Below are 13962 nucleotides of genomic sequence, written 5' to 3'. Positions count from 1 at the left end.
TTGTGGTTAGAAAATGGAGAAATTGGGTTCTTTTTCTGCTACAAACAATTCTCAATTATGGTCCTTGCGGATTAAATATACAAAAAGAAACTCCAGATATTTGAGATCTTTCTCTTTGAATAAGATCTCAATTCCAGCGACGATTTTATTAGATATCTTATAACTAGAATCCCTCTTTTTTCCGATTCAGTTCCTCCACCAACGCGAACCCCAGTTAGATTCAAGCATACTACAATGGGTTCGAACGAGTCATCTCTCTCTGTTTCTCTCTCTCTTACAAGGGAACTCTAGAGAAAGCAAGAGTAGAGTGTTTTCCACTCAAAAATTATCATTTTGTTGAAAAGCTATACCTGTTCAAAATAGACAAAAATATGAGAAGATTCATTAAAAATTTATACATAAAAAATAGTGGAAATGGATATTTCATTCAGAGGGGTGCCACGTGTAAATTTCATCAAAAGAAAGGTAAATTTAGAACATTAACAGACGGCAAGGGACAAATATAACTAAAAAGTATAATGGGGGACGAGATTAAATAATAAATGAAAATAAAGGAATATATCAGGTCCTTTGCCGTAAAAAAAAGACTTAAAGGAGTATTAAAACTACCTACAATAAGGCTACATATATTAAATTAAAGTGAACATAAGTATTTCCCTTCCAGAGCTAAGCCAAAACTGTACTTAAAATATTATTTTCACGGTAATGATAACAATTCTATCTTCGTAAGTGTTACAACTAAAGTCTAAAAAGTCCACATAAATTGGGATACACATAAGAGAGTTATTGCTTATCTATGACAAGTTTTACACTTTGCATGGTATCTCAAGTCAATTAGAGCTCTTATAGCCTGTGATCTTCCCCAACCCAAAACCAAGTAAATAAAAATACAAAATGAATCTGTTTCAGCTTAACGTCTCTATGTCCTTCTTCCTCGCAGGGCATTGCTTTGGGTAAGCCAATGCTCAAACTTCTTGTTGTAGTTGTTTCCTTTTATCTCTTCTTAATTCTCCTATTCGAACCCTGCTTTTTACTAGTTTGATCTTTAAATGCATCAAAATGACTTTAATTTGTATTGGTTAATGCCTTAATGGACTCTAAAGAGTACTAGAATTTTAAAAAAGTATTGTAGGATTAGATTATATATGTTTCGTGATTTGCTTGAGTCGAGGGTCTATCGGAAATCGTTGCAAGGTAGGGGTAAGGCTGCGTATACACTACCTTCCTCAGACCTCACTCACTGAATTTGTTGTTGTTTGTAGGTTATATATGTTTCGTCTTTGTGAATCAAGTAAACAATTGATCAATACTAGTATCCTAATACATGCAATACAGTTAATAACTCGATCGTTTATTTTGTTTATTACTCAATTGTTATAAAAAGTTGAGCAATAAATTTTCTATATGTTAGGGAGTACGTTGTGCACTGATTGTCAAATTGAGAAATTGTAGACATCGGAAGTACACAATGCAGCGGATGAAGCTTTACTCCTGCAATGTGTTACGTCATGTTTTCTTCCTCATTCTCCTTGTAAGTACCTTTCAATAATGTATATCTTTACTTTTTTGTTGGTCTCAATATTAATTACTTTAGGTCAAATGAATTAGGAATATATTATAACCAACATGTGTGGTGGAATGATAAATTTTACTCAACCCTTAATCAGAGGTATCGGTTTGAGTCCAGGGAATGAAGTTCCCTTTGGTAGGGAGCTGCCAAAGTGAGCTTTCTACGGTGCAAAGTAGAACTGGTCGAGCCAGTGGATTTCAGATGATTAAACAAAAAAATTAGGAATAGTTCTAGCAATGAAACATAGTTAGGAAGTGTTTTGAAAAGTTGGTCAAAATATATGTTTGTTGAATCTTCGAAATTGGCAAGATAATATAATTTGTAGTAATATCGTTTTTTCCGTTGAATTTCATTGCAGGGAGTGGCAATTTACATATTTATGAAGTTGTCTATGATGAAAAATCAGAGTGAACGCCATGTGAACATGCTATCAGAACAATTGAGAAATAAAACATTTTCACAGATTGAACACACTGCCAATATGTTTCTTCCCCTAAATTACTCAGCATCAAGCTTGGCTAGAGGTCTAAGTTCATCTCTCAATGGAACTCAGTTACCCTTCACCGAAATCCAAACTAAGGTAAATAAACAATTTCCTCAATTTCCTTTTTCCCTTTTGATGCTTTTATATATTCCGGAGTTTGCAAGTTTGATGAGGTAGCAAGAAAGAACTTGTTCCTTGTAGTTTACAGGAATTATTTCAAGTAGTGTTCATTGTCAGGTGGTGAGAATATCAGCTCGACGTGTTAAAATGAAGTTGGTTGCAGCAAATTTACGTGTTTTATGAGAGACTACCCGTTTAAAAAATAGTTAGAGCAGCTCCAATCTATGTTACTCGGACTCTTTAAAAAATGGCGACAGGTGTGTGTTGGATCCTCCAAAAGTCATGTATTTTTGGAGGATCCAACAAGATCACAATAGCATTTTCGGAGTGCCCGTGCAACATAGGCTCCACTTGTGTGAGTGTGTAAAACATGACCACTCCCAATGACTAGGGGTTGAACTGAATCCCCTCAGTTAAAAAGCTATATTGACATTTTTACATTTTTCTAAATCCCCTTTAGAGTTCTTAATTTCGCTACTAGTTCAGGGTCTAGATAAAAAGGGATTGAGCTAGGTTGATTGCCGGCAAAAAATAGTTCAACGCTTATGAATCAAATGAATACTAATAGTTAGAGTACAAAAGTATAACCTGAGAACCAATTGTTGAAACTTGGCACTAGTTCAACATTTTTTCTTGCTCATTTGGACAACTTTCAGTTGACAAGAAAACTCATGTATTGTTGGTTTGTTGATGTTTAGGTAGCACCTCTTTTGTTTTTGTCACTTTCAACAATCCCATTCGTATCACAAGTCTCATACGTGGGACAAGATAGGCTAATGCTCGCTTTTTACACTGAAGAAGGCCACGACGAGGACCAAACTTTTGCAGTGTTTTCCAATACTTCATCTGCAGTATGGTATAGTCAGCCAGTGAATCGTGACACGGGGATGCTTTATGGGCAACCAGTGGTTGTTGATACAAAAACAGTTGTCGTTGAGACTCTAGGCTGGTCTAAAGAATCCTTAAAAGGAACAATGGGGTATGCATCTCAGTCCTCTATTAGCACTGGTTTGAACAAGGCCAAGAGGGAATTATTTTTCAATACAGCCACAATGGATGGAAGAGGTAAGATCTCTGTGGGGTTTCCAGTACAATATGTGGATGACAGATTTTCCGCCTTAAATTTTTACGGTGCGGATTTTCACCTGGCTAGTAACAATGGTCAAGTAATTGTGGACACAAAGATTCCTCATACCAGCATAATCGTGTATAATGGTACTGTTTCTGTGCAATTCAAGAACTTGAATGGTTCTCGTGACGATTTGAGTGGCAACCAGTCTTGCAAGCTGGTAAATGGAGAAAGGGGACAGTTTGAAGTGAAAATCAAGGAGAATAATTTCGTATTCTACTGCTCTGTCATTGAAATAGCTGGACTCGAATCGGTATGCCTTGATCAATTACTTTATATGTCACCATTTTGAATTAGTGAAGTCTCAAAGTGCAGAATATCTGCCCCTGGCTACTATGTTGTATCTTGTGTTACGTGTTTTGTTCAAGATATATATCGAGATTTGTCTAAACTGAGTCATATTTCTGTAAGGAGCGTGCATTCTAGACTATTAAGTACAATCATTGATTGATTTGATTCTTTTCTGACACGTTGAATGTTGAAATGGAAGAATACTGGAGAGATTGAAGATCAAATGAAACAATACTTCGATTAATCAAAAATTTAAACGGAATAATCAATAAATTACTATTGGAGTAGCCTAGAACAATAAAAAATGAACCTTCAAAAGACTAATTGGCTTTTGTTTTGTTTTTAGGTGTACACTGTGGCGTTCAGTGCTCAAGGAATGGGAAGTAATGTCCTAAGGCAAAGCGCGCAAGCATATTTGCTGCTTGTGTTCTTGTTTGTTATTGTAGTAGTTTCGCTATGTGCTTTCATTATCATAGTCTTCAAAGCTGCAAAAAGAGAGATGTTTTTGTGTGCTGCTCTGATCAAACAAGTGGAATCAACTAATCAAGCAGAGAGGAAAAGTATAACAAAGAGTCTCGCATTTGCTGCTGCAAGTCATGACATTCGTAATGGTTTTGGAATTATAACTTGTCTGATAAACCACTGTCTGAATGAGGCATCCCCAGATTCTGAGACTGCATCTAACCTGCAGCTCATCAATAATGAAACCACAAGCCTTTTAGGTATGTCCTATATATGCTATATTTCTGTTTTGTTTTATTTCTATTTTTCCCTCACACGAACAAGTTTTATGGGTGAAATTGAAAGCCTTTTATACCTCACCGAACTTAATGATGATCATTTTCTAGATATTGAAGCACTTGACCTGTTAAATATTAATAAAAACTTGTACTAAGTATAAACTTTCATGCGCCAACAAAATTGTAGAATGGGCAATGAACTTGACAAATTTTTGAGGAATCAAAATTTTTGTAAGGGTTTTTAATCTCTGTGTACGAACTCTGGCTAGTAATAAGGGGAAGTTAATGAATTATATAGAATTTGACCTTTAAAACAATGAACATAGTCTTTCTCTCAAGAACGAAAGCTACTTATCGTGAAAACACAAGCAATAATACTAGTAATACTACCATTTGTCACCCTCACTGGAAGTGACAAATTCACGCAATGGTACTTGTTTGGCTTTCCTCCAAGATGATTCGTTACTAGATACAACTACCTTAGAATTTAATATACTGTTAACCTTTGACTTGGCCTAAGTTCTAAATATAGAGGGTTCAATATATGGTCACCACTGGTATAATTTGTAGAACTCTATTTTGCTGAAATTGTTTCAGGCATATTAAATTCTGTTCTGGACGCGAGCAAGATTGAAGCTGGTAAAATGCCACTCAAGGTAGAAGAGTTCGATCTGGCAGAACTCCTCGAGAACATAGTTGATTTGCATTATCATAGAGCCATAGAGAAGGGAGTGGATTTGGTACTTGACCCTGGTGATGGGTCTCTTTCAACGTTTCGCTCAGTGAAAGGTGACAAAGTGAAAATTATGCAGATAGTAAGTAATTTGGTTACCAATGCTATCAAATTTACCTCAGAAGGCCATATCTCCGTCAAAGTTTCTGTGAGCAAACCAAGTAAAGACAATGCCCTTATTGTTTGTAATCGGCATAGTCCGTTGAACTGCTTGACAAGATTGTGCACGAAGCAAAAGTGTTGCTGCAATACGTTGAATGAATTTCCAGCAATTCAAAAGAATCCCAATTGCATGGAATTCACATTTGAGGTGGATGACACAGGTGTGGGGATTCCGAAAGATAAACAAAAACATGTCTTTGAGAACTTTGTTCAGGTGAAAGAAACAACTTATGGAGAAGAAGGTTATGGCTTGGGACTAGGCATTGTTCAATCGATGGTGAGTAACTTAACTGGCCGTTTCCTTCAACAATTTTAATATGGAATGAAATAACAATACTTGGAAAAGTACATTCTTTGAGTAAAGAGATCCAAGCATTCTGCTGTAATCGCTTTGGTTCTGATTGTAGAGTACATAATTGAACAACACATCATCAAAAGGAGGCCATGTAAATGACAAAAAATAAATATAAAGCTCTAGATATGATTATGTTTACCCTTAATTTGGTGTAAATAAATCATTGGTTGTTATATGACAGGTGCATCTGATGGGGGGAGAGATCAAGATTGTTGACAAAGAGGATGGAGAAAGAGGCACTCGCTTCCAATTCAACATATTTCTGACTAGTTGTGTTCCAGTATCTGTTGTTGAAGCTGAGGAACAAGAAACCAATACGCAAAATCATGGCCTTCGCAGTTATCTTTACCATCACTTGGGACTGCCATTTCGGTCATCTCCATCTAGATCAGAGGGATATCATGTTGTCCTATTCCTAGTTGAAGAAAAAAGGAGAAAAGTTTTAAGCAGAGCGATTAGCAAAATGAACATAAAAGTTTCAGAGGTGGGTAAAATTAACGAATTTGTTCAGACGCTTGATAGAATAAAAAGAAAGTTAGACCTTTCCTCTAGTTCCCTTGAGAAATTTGAGGTAAATTTGAATTTAACCTCTGGTGATACAAATGAAGTGGCTTCAGGCACAAAGGACACACATGATCAAGCCATCCCTCATTGCAAAAGGTCTAATTCCAATGGCTCATCGAATTTCATAATTATCATTATTGATTCTCAGGCAGGACCTCTCTCAGAATTGAGTTCACCGGTGGTTAATTTCAAGAAAGATTTGCAGAATCTTAGTTGCAAGGTTGTGTTGTTGCAAGATCATGTAAGCAGCAGCAGCCAACCACCGCTTCCTCCTTTTGATTATGTTTTTCAAAAGCCATTACATGGCAAACGTTTATATGAAGTGCTTAGGCTTCTATCTGAGTATCGAAATAGTTCAATCCAACATGATAGGACTAAGACGGATCAAGAAATCGAATTCCAAGAATTGGATTCAGATGCCTTACCTAAGTGCCAACTCGAGGAGATTGTGATAAATGATTGTAACAAAAGGAGTAGTACTAGCAAGGACTTCAAAGGAAAGAAGGTTTTGGTGGTTGATGATCAGCCCATATTGCGCATGTATGCTTCCAAGTCTCTTCAAAAATTAGGAGCAGATGTTGATGTTTCTGAGAATGGAAAAGATGCCTGTGATAAGGTTTTGAAATCTTTGAAAGACATGTCTGAAGGTTATGATGATTCCAACAGAACCTATGATTTTATATTGATGGACTGTGAGGTGACATTTCTACACTTACCTCTTTTCCGCTTTACTAATTTTTACAAATAAATGTTGTAAATGTTATATGTTTATGGATTTTTTTTCCAACTTAAATAGTTTGATATGTTTATGAATGCAGATGCCGGTTATGAGTGGGTATGAGGCAACAAGGCTTATACGAGTGGAGGAGAAGAAGCATGGCATTCACATTCCCATAATTGCATTGACTGCCCATACTATGGATGATGAGATGAAGTTGCATATCAAAGATGCTGGAATGGATTTTCACTTGACTAAACCTTTAAATGTTCAACAGTTGTATGATCTCATCAACAACATCCAGTTTTGAACGACGTTTTTTCCCATTAGAATGAAATATATCTGTGGAATATGATTTTTAATATCTACCTACCTTAGCCTTTAGTTCATACAAAAAAAAATTGTAACAGCAGCATCGCTCTTGCTTGAGGTGATCGATGTTAACATACAAGATTTGGAGGAAATGAAAAAGAAAGAGGAAGAAAGAAGATGAAGGAAAATTCCACTGCTGATGGCAAGCAAGCAATCAATACATGTCGACCAATCTATATATAAGCTATTGATCACATGATCTTTTAAATACAAAAGCAAGCTCTCGTATTAGTTTTGTGACAACTAACTTTATTTTAAGATGATACAGCAAAACTAAAATGATAACCTCAATATTATAAGGGCTAAGCGTTCATTGCTTAAGGTTGAAATTCACGGTATCTAGTTTATCGGAGAGCAAAGGGTACCACACAAATTAACTCCTCCACACACAAACTGCCTCTTAAATGACATTTTCCTCGCCGGTAGATGACCATCATTATTTCAGGATAGAAATAAACGATGATTAATGATTTAAGCTTGCTCGGAAAGTTTTCAAGCAAATTTATGTTACACATGATTAATGATTTAAGCTTCTCAGATGGTGCTTCAGGCAGTAAAAAAAACAACAGCAGAAAGGTCAACAATAGTGCCAACTGCCAAGGAGCCAGTCGAATAGAAAACGAGGGGAAAATTCACGCTGGTGTAAATTCAAAACTATTTAGTAGATTCTAATCAAAATCAAACATGTTTCCTATTGGCCGAGTCCCAATGACATCAAAGCAATCAGCCACCCTCAAATCTGTGTCTTTTTGCTAAAAATGGAAAGGGGCTACAATTCACTAATAGAAAGGGGGAAAAGGGGGTTTGGGGGGGGGGGTAAGAACTGCCACGTAACTCATCTTGCTAGCATCTTTGTCAGCTTAAATCAAAATGCTTGGCCCTTACAGTTCATCCTGCAAAACAGGTTCAGGAGAATATATGCAGTCAGATTAAGAACAAGAAGAAAAGTGCGGCTGCTAGCTCTGCTTGAAACTTAAACAAGATACAATTCTTACATGCGCTTCATCATCCTTGGACTCCGACTTGTCATCAGCATCATCAGAATCATCATCGGCATCATCATCTTCCTCGGCCTGGAAAAACATGTTCACACCATAAGGGCAAGATAGAGGAAGAACTCAGCTTCCTGATGGAAGGGTAGGGAAGGGTATTGAATGCTGCGACATAGGTAAGGAGAATTCGAAGGAAGCAAATTCAAAGAAAATTTAAAGGCTTACATCAGAATCAGCTGGAGCAGCCTTTGATTCCTGAACAGAGATTTAAATTGGGTCAGAAGAAATCAAGAAACACACAGGAAAAAAGAACACAGGCAAAGTTACCACAGATGCAAAACTAGCATAAACAGAGGATCTGAATTACAGGGGGGGGGAGGTCAAGTGGTGCATATTTCCCACCTATCTGTAGCTAAGAACTGCTTAATTTGCATATCAGTTTGACATTGATGCCTAAGAGAACTTATTGTGGAATAAGAAATAAATCAGCACAAAGAATAAATCAGTTATTACCTCCTCCTCTCTCTTCTTTTCTGCTTCCTCAAAAGCAGCCTTTTCCGCCTGCATAATCAAGATAATGTAAGATACTAAGACTCAACATTTCTACTACGATTCACGTAAGGGAACTACATACATCCTTCTGCTTTCCCCATGTTTCTTCAGCAATTGCCTTGGCATACTCTGGATCGTCGCATATGACAATATTGTCAAACAAGGTTCCAGATTTCACCTGCAAAATATATTACACTTCCAGTCAAAAAGATGCCATGGAGGAATAAGTGCATATACAGTAAATCAAACTGCTACTGGGAGTACAGCCAGATAACACAAGAAAAGGAAACTTTCTTACTTGCCACAGTTCAACTCCCACATACTTCAGATTTGGGAAAACATAGAGATCTGGGTCATCCTTGAAGTCTACAGATTAAAACAAACATAGATATTAACAATTATGATATTAAATTCCTCATAAAAAATACACAAATGTTGTATAGACAACTGAAAGAACCTGGGTTGTCAATCAAAGGAGCCTTCCACTTCCCCTTGTAGTTGGGGTTCTTAATTTTCTGAAAAAATGAATGACTAAGCATTAGGTATCATACTCTGGCATAAGTCATTCAGCTTAAATGTGTTGACTCCACAAACCTTTGGCTTCCATGGGCCCTTGTACTCGGGGTTGGGAATGGTTGGGGCTGTCCATTCACCATCTTCTTGATCATCCCAGTCCTCTGGCTGCAAATATAAAAATCCATCAGAAATTAAAATATTTTACTCTAATTCCAAACTTGTATAAGCAAATCTCAACTGGTTAGTGGTTACCTTCTTGGCATCAGGATCAGTTATCTCTTCTGGAATGTCATCATAGCCCTGCATTTATAGAAATTGAATTTGTTGATTGTCATCTTCCTCTAATTTCAAATTATGGCAAAGACAAACCCACAAACAAATTAAGAAGGATACCTCTGGCTTCTTATCCTCAGGATCATCAATGAATTCCTTCTCATCCCAATCTTCAGGCTGCCATAAACATGTAGCTTGATCATTAACACCACAAAAAAGATAAACATCAATTGACCATGAAAATGTGATTTACTGTCAATTACCTTCTTGGCACTTGGATCCTTGATTGTCTTTGGTGGGAGAAGGTCCCAATCAGAGTACAAGCTACCAGACTGTTTCTCCACATTATCAATGAGAATGCTGTATGTAGCATCAGGGCGGAGGATGAAAGTGTAGACATGGGTCAGTTGATCAGTCTCACAAGGTACTTCCTTCTTGATCAAGTGGTTTGTGTCATTATAAGTGAGAATAGCATGGACCTTCTTGGTGCTGTAGCCACAGATGTCTGGGCCAAACATGATGCTGTATGGAAAACATATATCAAAAAGTAAATTCATCTGAATGACAACACATTTTTCAAAGGAAAAAAATACTTCAAGTAGCAAGAAAATAAGATGTGTTACCTGTAGGGAGTGTCACCACCGAATTTCTTTTGGTCAACGTCCCCACTAAGCAACTTCATGTACCCACCACCACAGTCAAGCTTCTGCTCATGCTTCACAGAGAACTGGAACACTAAGTTTTTTCCCTTGTTGCTAAATTCAGGGAACTCAGCTGAAATGGCAAAGAACCTGTAGTCTTCACTGGTTTGGATACCTGCCGCAGTGCAGAAACAAATAAGAGTTAGTTAAATATATCATTATTCAGCTCCTGTTAACTAGATTTAGATATCAAAAGGTTTATAGTTTGAATAAATCACGGACCTTTGTCATTAGCGTCTCCATTCCACTTGCCAGATGTGTGATTCCACTCTCCAGCCATGTTTTCATCTTTCTTCCATTCAGATTTCACCCACCTGCTTTCCCAACCATCTAAAAGTTCAAGAAGAAAACCTTATTAGCCCCAGTGCTAAAAATCGAATAATAATTTGAACCATTTATACTTGGCAATTTGCATTGTAGCAGAGCAGACCACAGAATATCAGCATACAAGCATTGACTTCACACTAATTAAGTAACTTAATGCAACACTAAAATGTATTCAGGATCGAACAGTAAGTATTGATTGCTATTCAGCCAAACATTTAGTTAATTGATGCTAACTATTTTGATTGCAGACTCAACAAACATATACACATCAACCATATGCAGTAGACTGGCCAACTAAAGTCAAGACCGTATATGGCGCACTAATTATAATACAGAAAAGTCAAGAATTAATTTGATCCATTTATTACTAATAATCATGTTTGTGTTCCAATATTTATTCTGTATAACATTATATAAAGATCTAATATTAGTTATGCGGAGCTTTAAGCCATGATTTTTTAATAATACAGAAAACCGGATGAGATCTAACAATTACGAATTTAGTTCGTTTACATGAATAAACTTCCAATTTCATCACATGCCACCAGACGAACAAAAGCACAAAATGCAACGTACATTTCCGTGAGAAAAGCTACAGATACCCGATAGCAATCAGATTAAGTATCATTCAATAAATCAAGTAATAATCACAAATATAAAATGCAAAAAACTTAACACGTGAAAAAAAAAACATTCCGATCTACTCCTATCACATTAAAATTCACAGATCTACCTCGAAATTTCAAGCTCCTCTCAGATCACACTAAAAACCCCAATTAAATTCGGATTTTCACCCTCCAAATCAAATGTAGTACCAAAATTCATTCAAATGATAGCGATCAATTAAAGTGACGAAAAGAGAGAGAATGAAGAAAATTACCGTTGAAACTCTCCTCGAAGAAGACCTCGGCGGAGACGACAGCGACAAGCAGAGAGAATACAGTAATTAGATGGAGAGAGCTAGGGTTTGCCCTTCGTTGAGTAGCCATGGCCACTGTTGTGAGATCGAAATACTGACTCTAAAAGATCTCTGATGAATGCTCTTTTATACTGGCGAGAGGATTTTGGTAGATACGTAGGGCAGCGTTTGGTCTTAGTCCGACGTGTCTACGTTCGATGACGTGGACGAATTAAAAAGAGGCATTTGTAATTAGAGTGTCATTGACTTGACGTGGCTGAAGCTTGTTGGGTATCTCCACGAGTTGAAAGTGACCACAATTAAGTTGGCACTTGTGCGATGGTTTTTTCAAAATAACGAATTTAGCCATTGGTTTTTTGCTCTCTTTTTTCTTTCACATGAATTTCGCATACAATGGCGTGCATATAACGATTCTATTAATCTTAGAATTTATTGTTTACTAAAAGAATAATTAGCACTTGTACAATCAAAATGATTTTATTCTTTCTGTTTTTCTATTTACCTTTTGAGATTGAAGCTAAAAAAGGGTGAATTCCTAAAAAGTCAATTAACCTAAATAGTTGTCAACCCAACCTCTTCAATTAAAAATAACTTTTGGAGGTATAAAATAAGTATAGTACATGTATAATAATTATATAGTGTATACATAATAAAAGTAAACAATGAATCTATTCGGTTATTTGCGTAAAGATCCTTTAGAAGAACCCCAAAGTTAATTACTTTTTCACATTGTTTTTTGTGGAAATTGCAAAAATTTGTAGATGGATGAGTTCCTGCTATTTATTCATCATGTGCCTTTACAATTTATAATTTAAGAAAACGATCTTTTTTACATATTTTATGTGTAAAACACAGATTTAATATGTGTAAAAATAAATTTTTCATGTATAAAAAAAAATAGGATCATAAAATTAAAACTAAGTTTGTAAAGAGCCATAAAATCAATTGATCCGATGAATTCAGACTAAAGTAGCTAATCAAAGAAAAGGAATCTTTATATTTTTAACAGTGAAGACTCTCTTTGCCAACATCAATTGCTGCAAAAGTTTGGTCAACAACTAAAAATAAAAACGTTACGTCTGAAAATATTTCTGATATAAAAGAAGATATTTCAACCATAAAAGTCAATCTATTTGCTTCCATGGATATTTCAAACGTTACGTCTGAAAATATTGTAGCTGATTCGTAGACTTCGAAAACGTCGAAAGTACATAAAGCTAAAGCATGTAGAACTCGTTCACGAATACAAAACTTGTCATTCTACAATATTGCTTCCATGGATATTACTTCTTCTCATTTCATTTCCTTTTTGGTTGCTTTTTCTTTTGTCCTCCGTCAACAAATGGAAAAGGATCCCATTAGTGGAAAAATTATAATTAAAAAATCGAGTGCTAATCGGATCCAACTGTACAACAAAGTGTGACATGCATGATGTTAACAAGCACATTTTTGTCAATTGAATCCTTTATTGTTTTTTTTTTTAATATTGTTAGTGTTCGAGTTAATTTAATTTTACAAAAGGTTTTTTACTCTGATTGAGATTTCTGATTTACTAAGGTGCCTTCTAAATTAATTAACACATTGTGCAGTCGATCTCATTACAAGCAAATGTGTGGTGCAAAATGGTTAGTGAAAATAAAAACCACAAAATGAAACTCTAGAAAGTTCTCAGATTAAAACCATACACCAACCATGTGGGTGGTTTCTGACGTCATATAATTATTAAAATAAAGCATGCCTGCAGAATTCTCATGGTATATACAGTATATGTAACCTTTGGAGGAAAGCAACAACTTTCGGGTGGAATTATTAAGTAGGCGTTTGGACATAAAAATTACTATAATTTTTGAAAAAACTAGTATTTAGAGTTAAATTGAAAAATAATATTTAAAATTTAAAATTATGTTTAGACATGCATTTTACTTGAAAAAACATTGCAGTTTTGTGAGTGAAAAAAATTAAAATTTTGAAATACTCATTTTTGAATTTTTTTCAAAAAGTTACAAAATTTCATAGACAAACGAGGGCTAAATAAGTCATCCTTAATCAAGATCCAATTTCTTGTCCATTTTAATTTTTTTAAGAAAGAGGGGTCGAGTGATTCGGTCCATATCCTATCATGTGGCTGAATTAACGGGAAGGTACAACTTCATTTTAGTTCTTTACCATTTTTGCATAAGTACGAGTGAGGTCCCCACATAATTGATTTTATTTTATTATCCAAAATGAATAAATCGAAAGTGAGCCGGCACTTGTCTTTCTTTTTCTTTGCAGATTATTGAATAAATGGATGCTTGATTTGGAAGACATCAATTTCAGCCACTCATATAAGCTAGGTTTGTTATGATTATAGTAATACCGATTCAAGTCAGGAAATTATATCGCACGCAAGTATGGGAAAAACTTACCGATATAAGTGTTTTTAACGCTACAATTAAGCAATT

At 35.7% G+C, this 13962-nt stretch overlaps 3 protein-coding genes across 3 annotated transcripts; 2 read left to right on the top strand and 1 right to left on the bottom strand.

The window, feature by feature from the left end:
* The first annotated feature begins 1420 nt into the window (after positions 1–1420).
* On the top strand, positions 1421–3595 carry LOC138874632 (histidine kinase CKI1-like). The gene is made up of 3 exons (XM_070153405.1): positions 1421–1531; positions 1929–2150; positions 2873–3595. The coding sequence occupies exons 1-3, from the start codon at positions 1469–1471 to the stop codon at positions 3593–3595; spliced, it is 1008 nt and encodes a 335-aa protein (XP_070009506.1). The 5' UTR covers positions 1421–1468.
* Positions 3596–3952: 357 nt separating this feature from the next.
* LOC104249800 (histidine kinase CKI1-like) lies at positions 3953–7264 on the top strand. Its single transcript, XM_009806290.2, has 4 exons — positions 3953–4316; positions 4932–5506; positions 5766–6845; positions 6967–7264. The coding sequence occupies exons 1-4, from the start codon at positions 3971–3973 to the stop codon at positions 7174–7176; spliced, it is 2211 nt and encodes a 736-aa protein (XP_009804592.2). The 5' UTR covers positions 3953–3970; the 3' UTR covers positions 7177–7264.
* A 617-nt stretch (positions 7265–7881) lies between these two features.
* On the bottom strand, positions 7882–11637 carry LOC104249802 (calreticulin). Its single transcript, XM_009806291.2, has 14 exons — positions 11480–11637; positions 10495–10602; positions 10195–10387; positions 9835–10093; positions 9692–9748; positions 9551–9598; positions 9377–9463; positions 9240–9297; positions 9081–9148; positions 8865–8960; positions 8744–8791; positions 8456–8485; positions 8234–8311; positions 7882–8131 (listed from the first exon to the last, which is right to left on the bottom strand). The coding sequence occupies exons 1-14, from the start codon at positions 11586–11588 to the stop codon at positions 8120–8122; spliced, it is 1251 nt and encodes a 416-aa protein (XP_009804593.1). The 5' UTR covers positions 11589–11637; the 3' UTR covers positions 7882–8119.
* Positions 11638–13962: the final 2325 nt, after the last annotated feature.

The sequence above is a fragment of the Nicotiana sylvestris genome, chromosome 1, assembly GCF_000393655.2.
Source record: "Nicotiana sylvestris chromosome 1, ASM39365v2, whole genome shotgun sequence".
Classification (NCBI taxonomy): domain Eukaryota; kingdom Viridiplantae; phylum Streptophyta; class Magnoliopsida; order Solanales; family Solanaceae; genus Nicotiana; species Nicotiana sylvestris.
This window is presented reverse-complemented; position numbering and strand designations above follow the sequence as displayed.